Source organism: Ornithorhynchus anatinus, chromosome 2, assembly GCF_004115215.2.
Source record: "Ornithorhynchus anatinus isolate Pmale09 chromosome 2, mOrnAna1.pri.v4, whole genome shotgun sequence".
Classification (NCBI taxonomy): domain Eukaryota; kingdom Metazoa; phylum Chordata; class Mammalia; order Monotremata; family Ornithorhynchidae; genus Ornithorhynchus; species Ornithorhynchus anatinus.
The window spans coordinates 97,300,041-97,324,476 of NC_041729.1; the positions used below are offsets into that span (position 1 = coordinate 97,300,041).

The window sequence follows — 24,436 nt, forward strand, 5'->3', positions numbered from 1 at the left end:
ACTAAGTCTTTGGAAGAGTACAATACAACTGAATTAGCAGAAACATTAGTTCCCTGCCCATATCAAGCTTACAGTCTATGTGCCTAGCACTGTCCTAAGCGCTAGAGTAGGTATGAGTTATTCAGATCAGACACAATTCCTGTCCCACATAGGGCTCACAGTCGAAGAAGGAGAACAAGTATTGAATCCCCATTCTACAAGTGAAGCCCAGAGAAGCAAAGTGACTTGCACAAGTTCACACAGGAGTCACGAGGCTGAGCTGGGGTTAGAACCAGGTCCTCTGACTCCCAGGCTCTAGAGAAGCAGAATGGCCTAATGGATAGACCATGGGCCTGGGAGTCAGAAGGTCAAGAGCTCTAATCCTGTTTCTGTCACTTGTCTGCTGTGTGATCTTGGGCAAGTCACTGCTCTCATGATATCCCGGCTGGATTATTGTGTCAGCCTTCTCTCTGATCTCCCTTCCTCCTGTCTCTCCCCGCTGCAGTCTATTCTTCACTCCACTGCCCGGCTCATCTTCCTGCAGAAACGCTCTGGGCATGTCATTCCCCTTCTTAAAAACCTCCAGTGGTTGCCTGTCAACCTCCGCACGAAACAAAAACGTCTCACTCTGGGCTTCAAGGCTCTCCATCACCTTGCCCCCTCCTACCTCTCCTCCCTTCTCTCTTTATTCTGCCCACCCCGCACGCTCCGCTCCCCTGCCGCCCACCTCGTCACCGTCCCCCGTTCTCGCCTATCCCGCTTGTCGACCCCTGGGCCACGTCCTCCCGCTGTCCTGGAATGCCCTCCCTCCTCACCTCCGCCAAAGTAACTCTCTTCCCCTCTTCAAAGCCCTACTGAGAGGTATATCTCCTCCAAGAGGCCTTCCCAGACTGAGCTTCCCCTTTTCCCTCTGATCCCTCTCTGCACTCCCTCTGCCCTCTGCTTCCTCCCTCTTCCCCCCTTCACCTCCCCTCAGCTAAGCCCCCTTTTCCTCTGCTCCTCCCCTTCTCCCTTCCCCTCCCCTCAGCACTGTGCTCATTTGTATAGATTTTTATTACCCTATTTATTTTGTTAATGAGGTGTACATCCCCCGATTCTATTTATCGTGATTATGTTGTCTTCTTTTTGTCTGTCTCCCCCAATTAGACCATGAGCCCGTCATTGAGCAGGGATTGTCTCTATCTATTGCCGAATTGTATATTCCAAGCGCTTAGTACAGTGCTCTGCACATAGTAAGCGCTCTGTCTCTATCTGTTGCCGAATTGTACTTTCCAAGCGCTTAGTACAGTGCTCTGCACATAGTAAGTGCTCAATAAATGCTATTGAATGAATAAATATGAATGAATGAATGAATGAATGAACGAACTTCTCTGTGCCTTGGTTCCCTCGTCTGTAAAGTGGGGATTAAGACCGTGAGTCCTATGTGGGATAGGGACTGTGTTGAATCCAATTGTCTTGTTTCTTCTCCAGTGCTTAGAACTGTGTCTGGCTTAACAAATACCATATGATTGTTATTATTAGCAGCCTTCTCCATCTTATACATCAGCTCTCTTCACCCTCTGGCCCCTCAAATTGCACTCTGTTCCTCCCCAAATCACCCCCTAGATGCACTTCACTCTTGACTTTGCCACCTCTGACCCCTTACTCATACTGCTCCTCTAAACCAGGACTCTCTTTCCCCCTAAATCCACCAGACCCTAGCTTTCCTTTTCTCTAAAGCCTTCCTAAAAGTCCACCTCCTTCAGGAAATTTCTCCTATTAATTCATAAAACCCCAAGCATATCAGACTAGTGCTCACCCTTAGCACTTGGGCAGTTTGAGCCTATCCTCGACACTCTTATACTTAAGAAGCAATGTGGCCTCATGGATAGAGCACAGGTCTGGGAGTGAGAAGGTCATGGGTTCTAATCCCGGCTCCATCACTTGTCTGCTGCGTCGCCTTGGGCAAGTCACTTCACTTCTCCGTGCCTCAGTTATCTCATCTGTAAAATGGGGATTAAGACTTTGAGCCCCATGTGAGACAGGGCCCATGTCCAACCTGATTACCTTGTATCTACACCAGCACTTAGAACAGGGCTTGTCCCATAGTAAGTGCTTAACAAATGCTATTATTATTATTACTATTATTATTACTACTAATAATAATAATAGGAATTAAGTAGTGATTGAGTGGTCCAACCTGATCATCTTGTATCTCCTCCAGTGCTTAGTGCATTCATTCATTCACTTGTATTTACTGAGCACTTATTGTGTGCAAAGCACTGTGCTTAGCAGTGCCTGGCATGTAGTAAGTATGTAATAATATAAAAGAATAATAAGCATCTGCCTTTCATTATATAAATAATTTTCATCTGTCTCCCCCATACAATTGTAAGCTTCCTGAGGGCAGGAAATGTGTGTCCTGCTAGCACTGCTTTCTCCCAATCCCTTAGTTCCTAGAACTAAATAGGCATCCATTAGATGTCACTGATGACCAAGGAAACTGTGGTTTATAGTAATATATTGAAGGTATGTACACCCAGTTTTCAGTCAATTAATCCATTGTATTTATTGAACACTTACTCTGGGCAGAGCACTGTACTACACTTTGGGACAGTACAATAAAACAGAGTTGGTAGATATGTTCTCTGCCCTCTACGAGCTGGAGCTGGATTCTTAAGAGCCCCCCTTTAAGAAAAACCTCACACGATCGCATTCATCCCGTGTCTGATACTGTCCACATATGCCCAATGTTTTCTTCCAAAACCACATCACGCCTTCCTCAAACCCCCATACTCTTCCCATTTTTGACCCAAATGACCTTACCATGCACTTAATAAAATTGAAACCGTTAGATGTGCTCTCCTCCAAATTTCCCCTACACCTCTCCAGTCCTTTCTTCCTCCTACTCACTCTTTAACTCCATCCTCTGACTCCATCCCGCCACACCTCATGAAAGCACTTGCCACCTCCCCTTCTCCTTTCCCTGACTGCGATCTTCAGCCCTTCACTTTCCAGTGATTCCTTCCTCCAACGACTTCATCCCCTATCCTAAAAAAAAACAAAAAACTCCTTTGATGCCGTGGCATCCTCCAGTTATCACTCTAACTCCCTCCTACCATTCATCTCCAAATTCCTTGAGTGATTTGTCTGTACCCACTGCCTCCACTTCCTCTCCTCCAGTTCTCTCCTTGACCCCCTCCAACCTGGCTTCTGCCCCCTCCTCTCCACATAAACTACTCTCTCGAAGTTCAACAGTGACTTCCTTCTTGCCAATTCCATCCCAATCTTTCTTGATCTCTCAGCTATCGTCAACACTATGGGTGACTCCCTTCTCCTGAAAACATTACCTAACCTCGACTTCACTCACACCGTCCTCTCCTTGTTCTCCTCGTACCTCCCTCACTGCTCCTTCTCAGACTCCTGCTTCCCCTCCCGCACTCGATCTGTGGGAGTCCCTTAAGGCTCAATTCTGGGTCCCCTTCTATTCTCCATCTACACTCATGCCCTTGGACACATTCACTCCCATGACCTCAACTACCATCTTTACACGGATGATTCCGAAATCGACATCTGTAACCCTCATTTCTCACCTTTTCTACAGTCTCACATCTCCAGTCTCCAGGACAGTTCTTCGTGGATGTGTCACTGACATCTCAAACTTAATATGACCAAAACAGAACTTCTCATTTCGCCATACAAACTCTATTCGCCCCCTGACTTTCCCACACTATAGAGAGCTCTGCCATCTTCCCTGTCTCACTAATCTATGACCTCGGCATTCTGTCATTAAATCCTATCAGTTCTACCTTCACAACACCTCAAAAATCTGCCTTCTCCTCTCTATCCAAAAAGTTACTATGGTTACTATGGAGATCCAAGCACTTATCATATCATGCCTTAACTAGTGCATCAGTCTCTTCGCTGACTTCCCTACCTCCTCCCCATCCAGTCCTTACTTCACCCTGCTGCCCAGATCCTTTTTCTAGGAACAGTTCAGTCCACATCTCCCCACACTTAAAGAACCTCCAGTGGTTGCCTATTCACCTTTGCATCACTTTATGACAAGTTTCTCCTTCAGATTGTTAGCTAGTTGTGGGCAGGTAACATGTCTATCAACTCTGTTTTATTGTACTCTCTCAAGCACTTAGTATAGTGTTCTGTGCCCAGCTCATTTAATATCATTGATTGATTTAAAAAACTCAATCAGCTCTTTCCTTCCTATTTTATCTCACTGATTTCCAACTAAAACCCAGCCCACACACTTAGCTCCTCTAATGGCAACATACTCACTGAACCTCAATCTTGTCTGTCTCGCTGCTGACCCCTTGTTCATATCTTCTCTCAGCCCTGGATCTCCCTCCCCCTTCATATCTGACAGACACCACTCTCCCCACCATCAAAGCCTTATTAAAATCACAGTTCCTCCAAGAGTGCTTCCCTACTAATCATTCATTTCCCCTACTCCTTCTTCCTTCTGTCACTCATACACTTGTCTCTGTACCCTTAAAACACTCGATATTCGTGCCAGCCTCAGCCCCACAGTACTTATGAATATATCTATAATTTACTTAATGTTTGCCTCCTTCTCTAGACAGTAAGCTCCTTATGGGCAGGGAACGTACCTACCAACTCTGTTCTTTTCTCCTCTCCCAAATATTTAGTAATGTGCTCTGGAAACCATAAGTGTTTAATAAATATGTTTGATCCGGACAGATGCATGTTGTCGGAAGAACTTTCCCTAATGTTAGCACAGCATGAAAACATGTGCTAATAATAATATTAGTATTTGTTAAGTGCACTGGACTAACCGCTGGGATAGGTACAAGATAATCAGATTAAATCCTACTCATTCACTCATTCATTCGTGCAGTAGTATTTATTGAGTGCTTACTATGTACAGCGCACTGTACTAAGCACTTGGAATGTACAATTCGGCAAAAGATAGAGACAATCCCTGCCCAATAATGGGCTCCAGTCTAAATGGGGGAGACAGACAGCTAAGCAAAACAGAACAAAACAAAACAGAGCAAAAAAAAAAAAAAACTTCATCAAGATAAATAGAATCATGGCGATATACACCTCATTAGCAAGATAAACAGGATAATAAATAATATATACAAATATGCACAGTGCTGAGGAGAGGGGAAGGGGGAAGAGCAGAGGGCGGGCTGGGGGAAGGGGAGGGGAGAAGGAGCAGAGGGAAAGGGGTGGCTCAGTCTGGGAAGGCCTCCTGGAGGAGGTGAGCTCTCAGTAGGGCTAGGTACTCCCTACGTAGACTTGTCCACATAGGGCTCATGGTCTAAGTAGCCAGTAGGATTTAATCTGCATTTTACAGATGAAGAAACAGAGTCACAGAGAAGTTAAGTGACGAGTCTAAGGTCTTAGGAAAGACAAGTGGTGGACCTAGGATTAGAACTCAGGTCCTCTGACTCCCAGGACCATGCTCATTCTACTAGGCCATGCTGCTTCTCCTGGCAGAACTGAATGTTTGGAATTTCAAAGCACTCCAACATGAGTGATAGCAAATGTCCTCACAATAGCCCTGAGAGGTTGGAAGGACAGTGATTATTATTCCCACTCTTTAGAAGTTCAGTGAGGTGAAGGAGCTTGCTCCGTGAGATAAAGGACAGCAGTAATGGTGTGAGAAGAGTATTCTATTTTCAGAATTTAAGATTGAAGCTATTACCAAAGAATAAGCTACCTTCATGTATTTCTCCCTTCTCAAAAAAAAAAAGTATTTAATTGCTTAAAAGCAAGGGAACAAGCCATTTAAGTTTGCTAGATCCATCAGAGAAGAATATGGAGTCTTGACATCTGCCCTGCATGCTATGAACAGTAGAGCTGCCTGGAAGCTGGGGCTTTTAGGCTGTGAGGTCAACCCTTGGAGGGTAATTCAGGACACCACATCCAGGTTTTGTCCTCAATTCAATCCAGTTTTGTTTCCCTTCCTCAGCCTTTCTTGAAAATTGTCTTGTCTCAGCTTCCCCTCTGCACTTGGCGAAACCGTTCAAGACTCAGGACACACACACACACACACACAGTCAATATGATTGATTGATCTGACATCTTTGTAGCTGCCTTTAGTTGGACATTCATTACTTTCATTAAAGGGCCTCTCTTTCACAGCTGTGTTCCAGAAAATGAAGTACAATTATATTTTATTTTGAGCCAACTATAACTAGACTGATGTTTTGTTGTTGCAGTTATCTTTGAAAAGAAGAGGGAGCAAAGATTTACAAAAATCTGAAAAGAAATCACAGCAGACTCCCCCAGAGGTAAGCCAAGATCAAAATACCTTTATCTTGTTCCTTGCAATACAGTTAATACACATGTTAGTGGCTGCTTGCATGGTCATTCATCCGTATAATGCTTAGGTGTAAGGTGTCCGTTGCTTAGAGGCATATAAGTGAAGTCTTAAAACCTATTCATTTAGAAGAGTTGGAAAAGCTAAACACACATAAAACATATATTTTCTTGATTTTTTTAATTTTTAATCCTATAAGCACTCTCTAAATTTGAATGATTTCTTTATAAATATCAACTCGCCCAATGACTATTACTGCTTTGAGATCAGAGTCTAGGTTCCCCAGTTCTGGAAAGCTCCCTCCTGGATTGTAAACAAGTATATCTGTCAAATCCCTCAGCAAAATGCCTTAATCATTTGTTTCCCTTCAGTCTGGTTGTTTAAGAGGCTAATCTCTAAAGTGTAATTAGAGATTTGTTATTTGCCCTACCCCCAACCCCACAGAACTTATATACATATCTTTAAACTGTGAACTCATTATGAGCAGAGAATGTCTCTGCTAATTCTCTTGTATCGCACTCTCCCAAGCACTTAGTAAAATGCTCTGCACATAGTAAGAGTTCAATAAATACCATTGATTGATCAATTAGACTTGTAAACTCCTTCTGGGCAGGGCAGTCTACCAACTCTATTTTATTGTACTCTCCCAAGCATTTACTGTAGGACAGTACACACAGTAAGTGCTCAAAAAATACCATTGCTTAATTGTTGAAAATAATGTCTTCAACAGAATGGAAGGAGTCTCTTTTCTGAAGAAAGACTGTAGCTAACCCATCCCAGATTGCTATTCACCAGTCCTAGTTATAACTACCTCTAGAGAAATGACTCTACGTCTCCTCTCCCTCTCCACCCCCGTGACCCGTTACCATTTTGGTGTTCCTCCTTTTGGGTAACCCAGATCCTTTCTACTGCAGCCCCTGCTTCTGGCTACCCTGGCTAACTCAGTGGTGTCTCTGCCCCTGCCTTCAAGTTTAATCAGAGCAGTCATTCTGTGTGAGGAATCATTCTAGGTGCTTCTTCATGCCAGTGGCTGTAATGGCAGTTCCTACACTTTCGGCGTTCATCCCGTGTTAAATCTTCCTGAATGTATAGTTGGCCAACAAATGGCAAACTTTCCCGGAAACGGTCTAGATGTTTTCCTTTGAGTCTGAGCCTGAGAAAACAGGATGTTGGTTGTCTTCATTTCCATAAAATCATTCTCTCTCTTTCTCTCTCTCCCTTTCTCCCCCTTATCTCTCCTCTCTCCCACATCTTGCCTCAATCTCTCTCCTGTTTCTCATTTCTCTTGCTGTGTTTCCCTCTCCTGTCTTCTTCTTTCTTCTCTCCTCCCTCTCTCCCATCTCTCATCTCTCTTGCTCTTTTGCCCTCTCCTATGTCTTTTTCCCTCTTCTCCCCCATCTCTCCCATCTCCCTCTCTTTCTCCATCCTCCCTCTCTATCCATCCTCCCTCCTCTCTCTCTCTCTCTCCCCCTATTTTCTTTTCACGAGGAGGACAATGAAGATCTGAAATGCCAGCTGCAGTTCGTCAAAGAGGAAGCGGCGTTGATGAGGAAGAAGATGGCGAAGATCGATAAGGAGAAGGACCGATTTGAGCACGAGCTGCAGAAATACAGGTCGTTCTACGGCGACCTGGACAGCCCTCTGCCCAAGGGGGAGGCCGGGGGGCCGCCGACGACGCGGGAGGCCGAGCTCAAGCTCCGGCTGAGGCTGGTGGAGGAGGAGGCCAACATCCTGGGCCGGAAGATCGTGGAGCTCGAGGTGGAGAACCGAGGCCTGAAGGCTGAGCTCGATGACCTGCGAGGCGATGACTTCTCGGGGTCGGTGAACCCGCTGATGAGGGAGCAGAGCGAGTCCCTGTCGGAGCTGCGGCAGCACCTGCAGCTGGTGGAGGACGAGACGGAGCTGCTGCGACGCAACGTGGCCGACCTGGAGGAGCAGAACAAGCGGGTCACGGCCGAGCTGAACAAGTACAAGTTCAAGTCTGGGGCCCACGACAGCAACCGGCACCACGACGGCGCCAAGATGGAGGCCCTGCAGGAGGAGCTGAAGGCCGCCCGCCTGCAGATCAACGAGCTCAGCGGCAAGGTCATGCAACTGCAGTACGAGAACCGGGTGCTCATGTCCAACATGCAGCGCTACGACCTCGCCTCCCACCTGGGCATCCGGGGCAGCCCCAGGGACAGCGACGCCGAGAGCGACGCGGGCAAGAAGGAGAGCGACGACGACGCCCGCCCGCCCCATCGCAAGCGCGAAGGCCCCATCGGCGGCGAGAGCGACTCGGAGGAGGTGCGCAACATCCGCTGCCTGACGCCCACCCGCTCCTTCTACCCAGCCCCCGCCACCTGGCCCAAGAACTTCACCGACCGGCAGCAGATGAAAGACATCCGCTCCGAAGCCGAGCGGTTGGGCAAGACCATCGACCGGCTGATCTCGGACACCAGCACCATCATCAGCGAGGCGCGCGTTTACGTGGCCAACGGGGACCTGTTCGGACTGATGGATGAGGAGGACGACGGCAGCAGGATCCGGGAGCATGAGCTTTTGTACCGGATCAATGCGCAGATGAAGGCCTTCCGGAAAGAGCTCCAGACGTTCATCGACAGGCTGGAGGTCCCCAAGTCGGCCGACGATCGGGGGGCGGAAGAACCGCTGTCCGTCAGCCAGGTACGGTCCTTCTCCGGAAGCCAGTGTCAGGTCCGTGGCTGCCACTGGTCCTGGGTCAGGGCCCGGGGATGGCTGCTGGAGAAGTCCCTGGACTCTCCCATTCAGTGACATCCAGTCTGGGATGCTTTGTCTGGGGACTCCCGAGCTCTACGCCCAACGGCCCTGTTCGGGCCCCCAAAACACCCCACACGTTGCATCTGTGAGAGCAGAAGGTGGAGAAAAGTGGGTGGAAGATGAAGGAGCTTAGAGAAGCAGCCTAGGTTAGTGGCTAGAGCACGGACCTGGGAGTCAGAAAGTTGTGGCTTCTAATCCCGGCTCAGCCATACGTCTGCTTTGTGACCTGGAGCAAGTCACTTCACTTCTCTGGGCCTCGGTTACTTCATCTGTAAAATGAGGATTAAGACTGTGAGCCCCATGGGGAACAGGGACTGTGTCCAACCTGATTAACTTGTTAGCTAACCCCTGGGCTTAGAACAGTGCTTGGAAAATATAGGCTCTTAACAAGTACCGTTATCATTATTATTGTTATTACTAGGAGGTCTTTCATCCCTGAGGGATGCTGGGAGTGCCGATATGCGATTAATGTGTACATTGAGTGCTGCTTCCATCTCCCAGAACTTGTGCTCCAAGATCTGTACTAAAAGACCAGAATTACCCCAACTTCCAAAGGTAGAACCTTTTTAATAACTGTGGTATATAAGTGCTAACTATGTGCCAGGCACTGTACTAAGTGATGGGCTAAATACGAGATAATCGGTTTGATCACAGTCCCTGTTCCACATGGGGGTCACAGTCTTAATCTACATTTTACAGATGAGGAAACCGAAGCCCAGAGAAGTTAAATGACTTGCCCTAGGTCACGCAGCAGACAAGTGGCAGAGCTGGGATTAGAACCCAGATCCTGTGACTCCCATGTCTGTGCTCTTTCCACTAGGCCACGCTGCTTCTCTTAGTGAAGCTGGGACATCTGACCCCTTCAGATGGGCTCCCTTAGTTCCAGAAACTTGGTGAAAGGAGAGAGGGATACAGAATCGTTCCAATTGCCCCTCTGTTCCACCCTTGATGCATTTTAGGGCCTGCTTACCCCTTCATTCTTTTCCATGGTGCTTCTTCAGGCCAGAACTTTTCTTAATTCATATCTTCCTTTTTTAATTCATCTTTCATCCTCTCTCCTTGAGACTGAAGCTTAACACCATCAAATATTTTTACACCTAGGGGTTGGGTTTGTTTTCACAATATCCTTCTTCATATTTCATTGCCCGGGAATTTTCTCCAGGTCCTGTAGAGCAGGGGGTGCCTTCAAGGCCTGACTCAGAGGTGCTGGTCTATATGGGTTCTCAGGAGTGCTGGAATAAGAGCTAGGACAAAGTAGGTATGACCCGGGAGTGGGAGAAGTGATGTTCAGTGGCATTCCAGGACTTCGGCCTTAAACAACTCTTAACCCTGTTTAAGGTTTGAGCCGAGAGGGAGTTGGAGATAGTTTGAAAGCCTTAAACATCAACATTCCATTCTCCTTGTACCTCCAAAAATAAGCCATCTCTTGGGGTGTTATATCTGTAGGAAGAAAAGCAGGTCTCTTCCTCCTTAATATCTATAGAGGTGCAGCAGGAGAATCAGCAGCAATTCTCTTCGTCACACAGGCCCATAGTCAGCCGGCAGGAACAACGCAGCAACATGGAGTCATGCCATCGGCTGATCTCTTGGACCTTGTCATATGAGGAGAAACCAATGGACTGGTGGGGCCTGTGTCCTGCTTCAGTCATACATGGGAAGCAGACTTTTCATTGGCCGTGGGGAGGCAGAAGAAGGTGCGGGAAAGCAAGCGGATGAGGCTTGGGCGGCCAAGCAGGCCGGCTTCAGTGAGCTTATGGGCCAGAGAGCCCTGACTTAAGTCTTTTAAGCTTTACTCAAAGCACTCAGGCCTAGTCAGAGACCTGAGATGGGAAAGCCCAAACGAGGTGTGGGATAAACAGTGGCTTTTCCCCTCATTGGCCCCCCTTTAACACCATGAAATTGGCACACGTCCTCACAGGATGGACGACAGTCACCACACTTCATAGATTCATTCTGCCCACAGTTCACTGTGGATGAGTACTGGGGTGATTCAGCTAGACCTTGATTCTTCTTCAGGGGGAGTCAACACACATTCCAGCACTGCACACCACTAGCTTTTCTCTAGTCCTCAGAACTCAAGAAAAACAGCACCCCTTCTGACCTTGGTCTGTCTGATTCTTTGCAGCATGATGTTGGGAAAGACTTTCTCCCTTGTGTAATCTATTGAAGCGTGACAGTTGAAGCCTAAATATTTAACTGATTTTTCCATCTGGCTTTGAGTTCTGCTTGAGGCAGAAGTCACAGGTGCTCTGAGTTGGAGGCTTTTCATTAAAATCACCTGAAAGAGAAGAGCACCTCTGATAGGGAGGTAAAAAGGGCCTTAAACGTACTTCCTCCTGATTCCCCTTGGTTCTCACAAAATTCTTTCCTCCTCTTTTTAGCAGAAACAGTTGCATTTAGCTGATGGAACTCTGGGCTGGCTGGGTCACTAATGAACCATTCTTTTTGTCTTTGTATTTCCCTCCCCAGATGTTCCAGCCTATCATTTTACTTATCCTCATCCTTGTATTATTTTCATCCCTCTCTTATACAACAATATTTAAACTTGTCTTCCTTTTTACACTGTTTTTTGTACTGTAAACCTTTCATCATTTCCTGTCTGTTGTAGTATTATTTTCAGTTTGTTTATTTTGTTCACCCTCCAAGATAAGAAGAGAAGTAGAGTTTCTGTAGTATCCAATGCTATAAAAACACTGAAGACTGCTTGTTGAAAAAAAAACAACCCAAAAGCACATCCCCACTTCCAGAAGCAACTGAACCGCTTAAGAATCCTGTCCACCAGATATATATTTCAGGTAAGAAAAGGTATTTTCTGTAAATAAGCTTTATCTTTTTCTTCCTGGAATCTCTTTGGTAAATTCCAGAATTGAAGGATCTAATAGAGCTCTTCAGTCTTGAGCTGGAAGGGCTGTACTATATCCTTTTCCCTATTCCTGACTTTGACCTTTGAGAAAGTGGCTTGGTAATTCTCCAGTTCTGATTTCTGACTAGTGGGATTTCTTTGAATGCCAAGTGTTGATGTTAGCCCAAAAGCTCATTCCTCGATCATGTTTTCTGGTAGTTTGGGGGAGTTAATAGAGCTTGGCTAGGATGTGTCATTTTAATGATTAAACCAATGTGGTCAGTACAGCATTTCCCTGTGAATTTAGATATGGGTGCTATCATGGTGGGAGGGTCTGGAAGCACCTGATGGCAAGAGAAGAGGTTTGTTCCTGACATCAAAGGGAGGTTTTAACAGTTTGGCCCATAGCAGTGGCAGGACTGTGGTTTCTGACAGGGGATTATGTGGTAGCATTTCTCAGATCATTTGAGCCTCTATTATCTGTATACATTTTAACATATGGGTTTGCCAGAGAGTGGAGATTAGGATGCTGAATTATCCAGATGTTTCTAGTGTATTTTTAGAGCTCGGTTCCTAGGTACTTTGCTTATGCAGACACGGGCATAGAGTGTCCCTTTAAACAGAATAAGAGGTCATCATTGTGCATCTGACATGTGATGAATCCAAACCAGCAACTGTGGTCTTGGGGAGGGACCTTAGCCATGTTTGAAGGCAGCAGTCATTGGCCCAGCTTGCAGTCAAAGCCTTGACACTTGGGTTTAATGTGGAAAGAGACTTAAATGTTGGCAATGGGAGTGTAAGCTCGTTGTGTGCAAGGAGTGGGAGTCTCTTGTGCTGTACTCTCCCAAGTGCTTAATACAGTGCTCTGCATACAGTAAGTACTCAATAAATACAATGGATTGATAGCAAGGTCTCTGGTGGCTGGGAGCTGTTGGTGGGGGCCAAGGACCGATTGCCTCATTTTCACTGCTCATTCTCTTCCAGTGCTTAGCACAGTGTTTGGCACACATTGGGGGCTTAATAAATACCATTACACCCCTTTGCTGTGTCATGCCCTCAATACATACTCACACTGATGAACAGGGAACAGACTACATGAACACCAGGCTGTCGTGTACACACCTGGATGAATGACCTTCCTAACATGGAGTCCAGCTCTGGTAGAGACCATCCCCTGAAGAGGGAGGAAGTGGGCAGGTTCAGGGTCTGGGAGAGACCAGATCTGATGCATGCCATTACCAGCTTTTTTTGTTTAAAAAATGAATAACTGTGGTACTGTGCACTTACTGTGTGCCGAGCACTATACCAAGCACTAGGCTAAGATACGAGATAATCAGGATGGACACAGTCCCTCTGCCACACAGAGCTCACCATCTAAGGGAGAAGGAGAGCAGCAGCGTGGCGCAGTGGAAAGGGCCTGGGCTTGGGAGTCAGAGGTCGTGGGTTTGAATCCCAGCTCTGCCACTTGTCAGCTGTGTGACTGTGGGCAAGTCACTTCACTGCTCTGTGCCTCAGTTCCCTCATCTGTAAAATGGGGATTCAGACTGTGAGCATCACGTGGGACAACGTGATTGCCCTGTATCTACCCCAGCGCTTAAAACAGTGCTCTGCACATAGTAAGCGCTTAACAAATTCCAACATTATTATTTATTATTATTAAGGAGAGCAGGTATTTTGTCCCCCTATTTAGAGATGAGGACAATGAGACACAGAGAAGGAGACGCTTGTTTAAGGTCATATAACAGGCAAGTGGCCCATTAAAACCCAGGTCCTCTACTCCCAATATTCCATGTGGCTCCTCTGAACACACTTTCCTCAGTGAACACACTCCTCCTGGAAAATACGGGTTCTCCCTCTCATTCCAGCGTTTCCTGAAATCTATAATCTAGAGGGTGGCTTCCGGCCTGGCGGATAAGCTGCCATCATTCTGAGAGGAGACCTCTCTCTGGGCAGCAGTAGGCCTGGGGGCTACTGGGTGGCTGTTCTTCAGGTCTTGGGCCAGCCGGCTACCCAATGGTCTCCCTCCCCAGGAGCCCCCAAGCTCTCCTGCTGTGTCATTCAACTTGGCAGGATGCCCTGCAGAGAGAAAAAGAGACAAAGTGCTTGGATGCCATCTGCAGGTTTTCTCTAGGAATGCCTCTGAGAAATGGCTTCGAATAATAATAATAATAATAATAATAATAATGTTGGTATTTGTTAAGCGCTTACTATGTGCAGAGCACTTTTCTAAGCACTGGGGTAGATACAGAGTGATCAGATTGTCCCACGTGAAGCTCACAGTCTTAATCCCCATTTTACAGATGAGGGAACTGAGGCACAGAGAAGTGAAGTGACTTGCCCACAGTCACACAGCTGACAAGTGGCAGATCCGGGATTCAAACCCGTGACCTCTGACTCCCAAGCCTGCAGACGAATAATAATAATAATAACTGGGGTATGTGTTAAAAACTTACTACGTGTCAGTCACTGTAGTAAACACTGGTTTGGATACGGTTCCTGTCCCATGTGGGGCTCACAGTCTCAATTCCCCATTTAACAGATGTGATAACTGAGGCAGAAGTGAAGTGACTTGCCCAAGGTCACACAGCAGACAAGTGGCGGAGCCAGGATTAGAACGCTTGACCTTCTGACTCCCAGGCCCCTGCTCTAATCACTAGGTCATGCTGCTTCAGACTGGGTTGCTCAGTGTCGGAGTCCAGAGTGGAGGGAAGGGATAAATAGGAAATTCCTTTCCCCATCGTAAGACCTTGGACTTTCCTTTTGTCAGTTCTAGTCTGGGACCTTCATTAGCCTCCATCAAATTTCCACCCGCTTGGCTGACTCCTTGCCCACACCCTCCCTCTGGCCCAGAAATTCCTTCTTTTTCATATCTGACAGACCACCACACTCCCCACCTCCACAGCCTTATAAAAATCACATCTTCTCTTAGAGGCCTTCCCTAAATCCTCATTTCCCCCATTCACCATTCCTTCTTGCATTGCCTAAACACTAGGATCTAGATGGTAAATTTGTTGTGGGCAGGGAATGTGTCTATTATATTGTTATACTCTCCCAAGTGTTTAGTAGAGAGCTCTGCACACAGTAAGTGCTCATGATGTAGTGGATAGAGCATGGGCCTGGGAGTCAGGTCATGGGTTCTAATCCCGGCTCCTCTACTTGTCTGCTGTGGGGCCTTTGGCAAGTCGCTTCATTTCTCTGTGCCTCAGTTACCTCATCTGTAAAATGGGGATTGAGACTGTGAACCCCATAAGGGACAAGGACTGTGTCCTACTCAACTTGGTTGTATCCACCCCAGGACTTAGTACAGTGACTGGCACATAGCACGTAACAGATGCCATCATCAATACATATGATTGATTGATCTCTAACCTCTTTAACCCTTGATATTTAACTCATACTTATCCCCTCAGCACTTATTCATTCATTCATTCAATATTATTTATTGAGTGCTTACTGTGTGCAGAGCACTGTACTAAGCGCTTGGAATGTACAGTTCGGCAACAGATAGAGACAAGCCCTGCCCAGTGACGGCTCACAGTCTAATCGGGGGAGACAGACAGCAGAGCAAGACAGAACGAAACAAAAACAAGACAACATTATCATGATAAATAGAATCAAGGGGATGTACACCTCATTAACAAAATAAATAGGGTAATAAATAATATACATAAATAAGCACAACGCTGAGAGGAGGGGAAGGGGGGAGGGAGGAGCAGAGGGAAAGGGGACTCGTCGGAGGGGAGGGGAAGGGGGAGGAGCAGAGGGTGGAGGGGGAGCAGAGGGAAAAGGTGGTATCATTCTGGGCAGGCCTCTTGGAGGAGGTGAGCTCTCAGTAGGGCTTTAAAGAGGGGAAGAGAGATAGTTTGGCAGACGTGAGGAGGGTGGGCATTCCAGGACAGCGATAGAATGTGGGCCAGAGGTTGACGTCGGGATAGGCGTGAACGGGGGACCGTGAGGAGGTGAGCGGCAGAGGAGCGGAGCGTGCGGGGTGGGCTATAGAAGGAGAGAAGGGAGGTGAGGTAGGAGGGGGCAAGGTGATAGAGAACTTTGAAGCCAACAGTGCGGAGGTTGATAGGCAACCACTGGAGGTTTTTAAGGAGGGGAGTGACAGGCCCAGAGCGTTTCTGTAGGAAACTTATGTCCAACCTGTGTCCAACCTGATTTACTTGTACCTACCACAGTGCTTTAACAGTGCTTGACACATAGAAAATGCTTAACAAGTACTATAATTGTTATTATGTACATGACCTCACTTTATGCCGTTTCCCCCTCCATAATTTATTTTAATGTCTCTTTCCCCTTCTAGACTTTAAGCTCCTTGTGGGCAGGGATGGTGTCTACCAATTCTATTGTACTGTACTCTCCCAAGAGCTTAGTGCTCTGTGCACAGAAAGCACTCAGTACCATTGATTTCCCCACCATCTCCTTCCAGTCATGCTCCAAAATGCAGTCCCCATGCACAGATATCATAGATATTCTGTAGAATATTTCTTCAGAAAATTACATGGCTGTACAAAACGTTTTTATTGTTCTTCATTTCGGTTCAAGGAGAGTCAGTGTCAGTTACATCTGCGACTTTCCACCAGATGGCCGGGGCCCAGGTGGGGTTCCCCATACTGTAGCCCTGAAATGTGAGCACCCATATTTTCTATTCTCCAGCTTTCCTTGTCCTCACACCCGGGCACATGGAGATCCACTGCAGCTTTGGCTGTTTGTGAGACTGTGTATGAATGGTGGGGTGGGGGAGAGAGATCTCATTTACCACTGACCTTCTTCTTGCCACTCTCCCCTCAGTCAGTTGCGGTGGAGCTCAACTGTCAGCACCGCCCTGCTTTCAGAGCCGGCCCCATCCCACCTCCCTCTTTGATGCATTCATTCGGGGGCCTCTCTGTCCTGGGACGTCTCCTTTTCCTCGATTCCCTCGTTGCCTCGGTGCCCAAGCTTTGGAATAACACAGATGGGGAGGTTGAGTCCTGGGACGGAAGCCCTGTGGCAAAGAACACTTCTCTCCCTGCCACAAAAGGGGGTTCAGGAGGCAGCTGTGGAGCCTTAAGTTCAAAGCAGTAGAGTTGAACTTCAGAGGCTATGCTGAGCCGGTAAGAGCCATGGGCTTTGGGGGCACAGTTTCATTCTGAGGGAGTCAATCCACCGCCATTGGCAGCTCCAAGAAGAAATGGTTAAGGCCTGCTCACTGAAGAGCACCGTGCCCACAATAATGGGAATTGTTTCCCAGTCTGGCGTCGATATAAAGAATGCAGTTGGCTATTTTTGAGCTTTAACTGACACAGACCCATAAAACAAAAGGAAACTTCAGAGTTGGGGCTGGAATGTGAGTTGGCCTCCGGACCCAAGCCCCCCGCCAATGGGATGGGGTGTTTTAGGCGGTTGTCAGTTCAGAATGGAGTGTCAGGAGGGAGGTTTTAGTCAGAAAACCCATTTTTTCTGATGTGGGTGGAATTTTTTTGTGCTTGCAGAACTCTGTCCCAGATTTGTCAGGCGGGCTTGTGCTTTGGGTCCAGATGTTCCAGTTAAATGCTGCAGACCTCTCATCATCTGGGTTTTGGCAGGTATTTGGGGTTTGGATGGGAGCCCCATGTGGGTCTGGGACCAGGTCTAATCTAATTACCTCAGAGCTAAGCTCGGTGCTTAGCACAAATTGCTTAATAAATACCATAACTAAGTAGGAATGGGAACATTCTGACTAGCAAACTAATAGAATTTGTTCCAGTCCTGCTCCTTAGAACCTAATGTGCCCCTCTCCATCCTAAACTTTCCCTCTATTAATCCATCATGATCCCCTCTGCCATGGATCTAGTCAAATTCCTCTTGAATCTGCTGATATTTTTGGCTGCACCATCTCTTGTGGGAATAAATTCCATTCATTTTCCATCTACCACGTTCACTATAAATGAAGAATATATGATGTTAATAAGTGTGATACATGTCCAGTGCTTACCAAGCCCTGTACTAAGCGCTGGGATAGATATTGAGTGCTGGGCTGTTCACTCTGTTGGGGTAAACATGTTGATTCTGACACTCCACAGGTTTCTGATCATTTCCCGGTGACCCTGCTGTCGCCAAATTACAGATGGCTTCTTCATCGAGAAGCCCCAGTACGAGCATTTCTCCTGATGGGGAGAAATGTAACAAGCCACAGATAGAATGTTCTAATCCCCATTGCAAAAAAAAAAAAAAAGGTCACATCTCAAACAGAAAAGGAAAAATAAAGATAGTAGGAAATGTGGGAAGGTGCATTTTCAAGGTGTTGGTGGTTCTTGTGGATCAGAAGAACAGTATCTGCCAGAAGGAAAGAAACCTTGAATGTGCTCACTCCCTTTAGAATGTAAACTCCTTGAGGGAAGGGGCCAAGTCTCTCTTCGCTCACTGAGGAACTCAGTCAGTGTCCTGCACCTAGTAGACACCCAAAAATACTGTTGATTAAAAGAATAGGCGACAAGTGGAAATTGGGTCAATCTCAGTACAAGGCTCAACCAGGACCCAGTCCACACGCTACATGGAGTTGTGATTTGTTGTCAAGACAAGGGGTAGCAAGCTCTCCTGCTAAAGCAAACATACACGAGTGAGCTGTCAGCCAACTTGGTAGGAATTCATTGTTCAGGTTCCCGATGCGTTGGTTCCTGTAAATTGTCACCTAGAGAAACGAGGCGTTGTCCTGTCTTTCCTGAATAGTGATGCACTTGGGATCTGGAAGACTCAGGGATCAGTTGGATCTGACAAATTGCGGGCCCATAATTTCGGGAGAGATGGGGATCTCCTTCATTTTGTGAGGGGTTGGCAGTCCTGGTAAGTCAGTGGTGTGAACAAAAGGTTGGCGAGGGGAGGTTAGAAACTGGAGATGGACAAGTAAGGAGCTGTTAGATCAGCTTGGGAGGGGTGAAGAGGGTGAGCTGGGATGAAGTGGGAGTGATTGGGAAGCTGATATGATAAACAATGACAACAAAAAGTGATTTGGTGATCACTCTGAAAAATTTGGCCTTTAGGAAAACCAAATTTTAATACCACTTATGATGGGGGAACACATCTATCAACTCTATTGTATTGACCAAGAGCTTAGTACAGTGCTTTGCACATAGTAAGCACTCCATAAATACCATTGAGTGTCTATCTGACCCAGTGCAGCATAAATATGGTGAGATGGACAGGGTCTTCCTTGACTTATCAGATAGGTAGTACCACAGGGAAATCAGTCTAGGAAACAAGAGTCTGATTTTCTTTTTCCAGAGGACTGTTCCAGGACAGTCTTCTAACGTAAATCCTTCCTACTACAATCAGTGGGTGAATCAGAACAAGATGTTAGACTACTCTTCTCTCTTCCAGCTTCCTTAGCCTTTTTACACAGAGGCCATTTCTCAGGCCTTAAATTATTTTTGTTTCCATCCTCTGGAGGTGGACTGAGGGTGCTATATTTGAAAGATAATAATAATAATAATAACATTGATATTTGTTAAGCGCTTACTATGTGCAGAGCACTGTTCTGAGCGCTGGGGTAGGTACAGGGTAATCAGGTTGTCCCACTTGAGGCTCACAGTTAATCCCCATTTTACAGATGAGGTAACTGAGGCACAGAGAAGTTAAGTGACTTGCCCACAATCACACAGCTGACGAGTGGCAGAGCCGGGAGTCGAATCCATGACCTCTGACTCCGAAGCCCAGGCTCTTTCCACTGAGCCACGCTGCTTCCCCAGATGACAAGGACCTACCCTAGTATTGAGAACAACAGAAGCAAATCTGCCTTCTGCACATAAATCTGTCCAACTGGAGCCCTACCTGTTCTAGGACCAGCCTGCAAGTCCCATATCTGCTGTGTGACCTTGGGCAAATCACTGCACTTCTCAGTGCCTCAGTTACCTTATCTGCAAAATGGGGATTGAGGCTGTGAGCCCCACATGGGACAGGGACTGTGTCCAACCTGATTTGCTTGTTTCCACCCCAGTGCCTGGCACAGTTGCCTGGCACATAGTTAAGCACTTAACAAATACCATAATTATTTTTTATCATTATGGAGCTTGTAGGGCTCTGTCTGACTGGGCCCAAACCACAATCAGTCTAATCGGGGCCAAGCTTCAGCAGAGTCCCCAAACTTTCAAATTACCATTCCTATGCATTTGGGTTAAATTCATTTTTCTCTAAAAATGGCATGTAAATCCAATGCATTCTGGGGCAACACAGGTTAATAGGAAGGGTTGGTTCTGAAGTTCCCTTGACATGGTTTGGTAGGAGCAGTGAGTAAATTTTAAAACTTAAGAATTGCTCATTTTCAGGCAGGGACCCCAGAGAGTATAGTTAAAGTTTTGTGTGGGTGGGCACAGCCCACCATCCAGTGGTCTGTGGTGGTTTGAAAAAGCAGTGTGACCTAATGGAAAGAGCATAGACCTAGTAGAGCACTTGGCTCATAATCCTGTCTCTCTTATGTGTCTGCTGAGGGACCTAAGGCAAATCACTTCACTTCTCTGTGCCTCAGTTAACTCATCTGTAAAATGGGGATTAAATCCTACTCCTTCCTACTTAGCTTGTGAGCCGCATATAGGACAGGGACTGTGTCCAACTTGATTGACTTGTATCTACCACGGCACTTAAAACAGACATTTAGTAAGTCCTTAATAAGGATGATGAGGATGATGATGATAATTTTGCTGTGTCACGCTGGTCTTGATGGAATTTGGATGGGCCTAACTCCAAGCTTTCCCAAGGCTTCTGGGCTTGGGCCAAATCTGGTCAGCACCCAAACTCTATCCACCCAAAGCCAAATAGGTGGCAACGTGGATGCCATCAGTTAGAATTGCCCACATCCTTCCCATGAGCCTGTAGCTTCCGGATGAAACCAATAAGGAGTATTAGCTTCTCCACAAAAGTCTCCAAAGAGGATGGCTCTGCTTTAACTCATTTCCTCCTTTCTCTCTCTCTCCCCTGCCCCTGCCCCCCCCCCACCCCCCCAGTGAGGTAGGGTGAGGGAGCAAAATGGCCCTTCCATTTTGGTGCAGTCAATACAATTGGAAGAGAATTAGGAAATATATCTGCTGAAGGGAATCAGAGTGAAGCAGTGTTGCTTATTGGATAGAGAACTATACATTGATTTCTCTATCCATTTGACTCAGTCAATACAAGCGAAAGAGAATTCGTAAGAAATACTTATATTCAAGGAAGTCAGCAGGAAGCAGCATGGTCTAATGGTTAGAGGACAGGCCTGGAAGTCAGAGATCATGAGTCCTAATTTTGACTCTGCCACTTGTCTGCTGTGTGTCCTTGAGCAAATCACTTCACTTCTCTGTGCCTCAGTTACCTCATATGCCAAATGGGGATTAAGACTGTGAGCTCTATGTGGGACAGGGACTGTGTCCAGCCTGATCAATTTGTGTTTACCCCAGTGGCACATAGCATTAAATTAAAAAGAGCATTTTTAAAAAGGGAGTGTTTTGGGGTCAGAAGTATTCGGATACTGTAGATGTAAGATCATGAGCAGCAGTATTCGTGGGTCAGCTCCGTGGTCCATGCAGCCGAAGATTCTGTCTCTGATGGTGCCCATAGGATGCTTGAAAGGATGACAAAATGGTAATCTTCCGGGGTGCATCCCCAAATACTTTCAGTGGCCTTTTGAACTTGAAGAAGACCAACTGAGAATGAAGTACAGCTACAGGCTAAGGCTGTAAACTCCACCAACTCTGTTACATCATACCCTCCCAAGCTCTTAGTTCAGTGCTCTGCACACAGTAGGTGCTCAGTAAATACAATTGATTGATTGAGTTACTGAAAAGGTGACTGCATAGCTCTTGGGACTGTAGAGGCCACACAAAGATCTTCCTCGTTCGCACTGCCCTGTTTGTTGTTTCACTCTTGCATCGTTTTCATTTTTTTTTCCCTCTTTGGCTCACGATCCCGTCAAAGCCTTTACTCAAGTAGTCGCTCCTTTCTCGATTGCTGAATGCCATGCTGGTCTGCTTATGCAGTTAATAATGTTGGTATTTGTTAAGCGCTTACTATGTGCCGAGCACTGTTCTAAGCGCTGGGGTAGACACAGGGGAATCGGGTTGTCCCACGTGGGGCTCACAGTCTTCATCCCCATTTTACAGATGAGGGAACTGAGGCACCGAGAAGTTAAGTGACTCGCCCAAAGTCACACAGCTGACAGGTGGCCGAGCCGGGATTCGAACCCATGACCTCTGACTCCAAAGCCCATGCTCTTTCCACTGAGCCACGCTGCTTCTCTCAGGTTGTCTCTCAGGTTTCTGTTGAGTTGCCATAATGCCTGAAGTTTTGTTCTGTATCCTTCAAATATTTTCTCTGTACCTCTTGTTTTCAGACACTTCCTTTACATGTTATTAGCCAAAAAGGTAGATCCTTGCTGAATTAGTGGATTTGGTCTCTGTCTGAGGGTATCTAGCTTTTTGTGAAGCTTTCGCTGAAGCAGAGTAACTTCTTCCTCCAATTGCTGCCCTCCAGGCTGGCCTTTTGGCTGCGATAGTCTCTGGACTGTCCATGGCCACATTGCATGGGTTGACTGTCCAGATGAAACAACCCCCCATCTTCCATCTGTCCTGTTGTCCCTGTTGCAGTCAGAATCCTGGACTGGAGGTACTATTGGTTAGTCTGTCTCACTCATTATATCTTTAAATTCATATATTACAAATTATTCATATTAATATCTGTCTCTCCCTCTAGACCATAAGTTTGTTGTGGGGTGGGAAGGTGTCTGCTAATTCTGTTGTACTCTCCCAAGTGTTTAGTACAGTGCTGTGCACATAGCAGTAATATGGGAAGCAGCGTGGCTCAGTGGAAAGAGCTTGGGCTTCGGAGTCAGAGGTCATGGGTTCGACTCCCGGCTCTGCCACTTGTCAGCTGTGTGACTGTGGGCAAGTCACTTAACTTCTCTGTGCCTCAGTTCCCTCATCTGTCAAATGGGGATTAACTGTGAGCCTCATGTGGGACAACCTGATGATCCTGTATCTCCCCCAGCGCTTAGAACAGTGCTCTGCACATAGTAAGCGCTTAACAAATACCAACATTATTATTAATAATAATGATATTCGTTCAGTGCTTACAATATGTCAGGCACTGTTCTAAGTGCTGGAGTTGATGCAAGGTAATTAGATTGCACACAGTCCCTGTCCCACTGGGGCTCACAGTCATAATCTTCATTTTATAGATGATGTAACTGAAGCAAAGAGAAGTGAAGTGACTTGGCCATGGTCACACAGCAGACAAGTGGCGGAGCTGGGATTAGAACCCAGGTCCTTCTGACTCCCAGGACTGTGCTCTAGTAACCGTTCAATAAATAGTATTGACTGATGACAGTGCTCGTGGTCTTATTCCTTTCTCTTCTAGACAGTGCGACTCCCAGTTTGAGACAACAGACAAAAAGAAAGCAGAAATTAGAAAAGGAAAACACGTCCAAGGCTGACTAAATAATAAACAATGCAGCATAATCAAATGTATCATAAATAGCTCTACTTTAAATATCATTTAAATATTTCTGAACTGGGATTTCTCAGACCTGCTGTAAAACTGAAAGGATGAAAAATTGTATTCAGCTGTTACAGTTTGGCCTAACATTGTCTCTCATACCACCCAAATAAGTCACTAGATGGCTCGGTGTCAGGACGGAGTTAGCAAAACACCTTAATTGGATTTGAGGACCAAATAAAACACCGAGTGCAATAGACTGGGAAAAGATGGGCTGTGTGCGTGAGTACAGTATTCTTAGTGAACTCGGCTTGGGGCTACTCATTCAGATTATGTAGAGAATCCAAGGTCCAAAAATATGCCATGGCCTCAATTTCATCCAGATCCTTCAAGCAGGAAATACCCAGAAAATTCAGGTCGATATGTTTTATTGTTGTTAATGAAGATCATTTTTTAAGGAGGGCCGTGTTTAAGACTCAATTAATCCACAGTATTTATCTTGTGTCTCCTGTGTCCAGAGCACTGTACTATGAACATGCCAGGGAGAATACATAGAAATAGTAGATAATGATCCCTACTCACACTCTAGCAGTCAGTACCTAGAATGTGGAGGGAATTTAAGATTAAGCGACAGCCATGGTTTCAGCTTTTAGAACTCCTCGTGGGCAGACAATATGTCTATCAACTCATTCATTTATTCAGTCGTATTTATTGAGTGCTTACTGTGTGCAGAACACTGTACTAAGTGCTTGGAAAGTACAGTTCAGCAACAAATAGAGAATCCCTGCCGACCACGGGCTCACAGTCTGGAGGGGACAGGCATCAAAAAATGAATACAGGCATCAATATAAATAAATAGAATTATAGATATATACACATAAAATAAATAGAATTATAAATATGTACATATATATACTAGTGCTCAGGGGAGGGGGATGGGATGGGGGTAGAGCAAAGGGAACAAGTTGGGGCAACAGGGAAGGGAGGGGGAGCAGAGGAAAAGGGGGGCTTAGTCTGGGACTAAACTCTACTGCATTGCACTCTCACAAGTGCCTACTACAGTGCTTGGGATAGAGAAAGCGTTCAATAAATTCCATTGATTGATAAAGGAACTCCCCACGATAGGCAACACC

The 24,436-nt window shown here is 46.3% G+C and overlaps 1 protein-coding gene across 2 annotated transcripts in view; it reads left to right on the plus strand.

Annotated features, from left to right (window-relative positions):
* Window positions 1–24,436, plus strand: part of SOGA3 (SOGA family member 3) — a 67,964-nt gene that overhangs the window by 34,317 nt on the left and 9,211 nt on the right. The window contains exons 4-6 of one of the 2 annotated variants that reach the window (XM_029057977.2): window positions 6,165–6,236; window positions 7,754–8,929; window positions 11,513–11,838. In XM_029057977.2, coding sequence (XP_028913810.1) covers window positions 6,165–6,236; window positions 7,754–8,929; window positions 11,513–11,623 — 1,359 coding nt within the window. In that variant the 3' untranslated portion in view covers window positions 11,624–11,838. The remainder of the gene's footprint in view (window positions 1–6,164; window positions 6,237–7,753; window positions 8,930–11,512; window positions 11,839–24,436) is intronic. The other variant, XM_029057978.2, reaches the window with a different exon arrangement.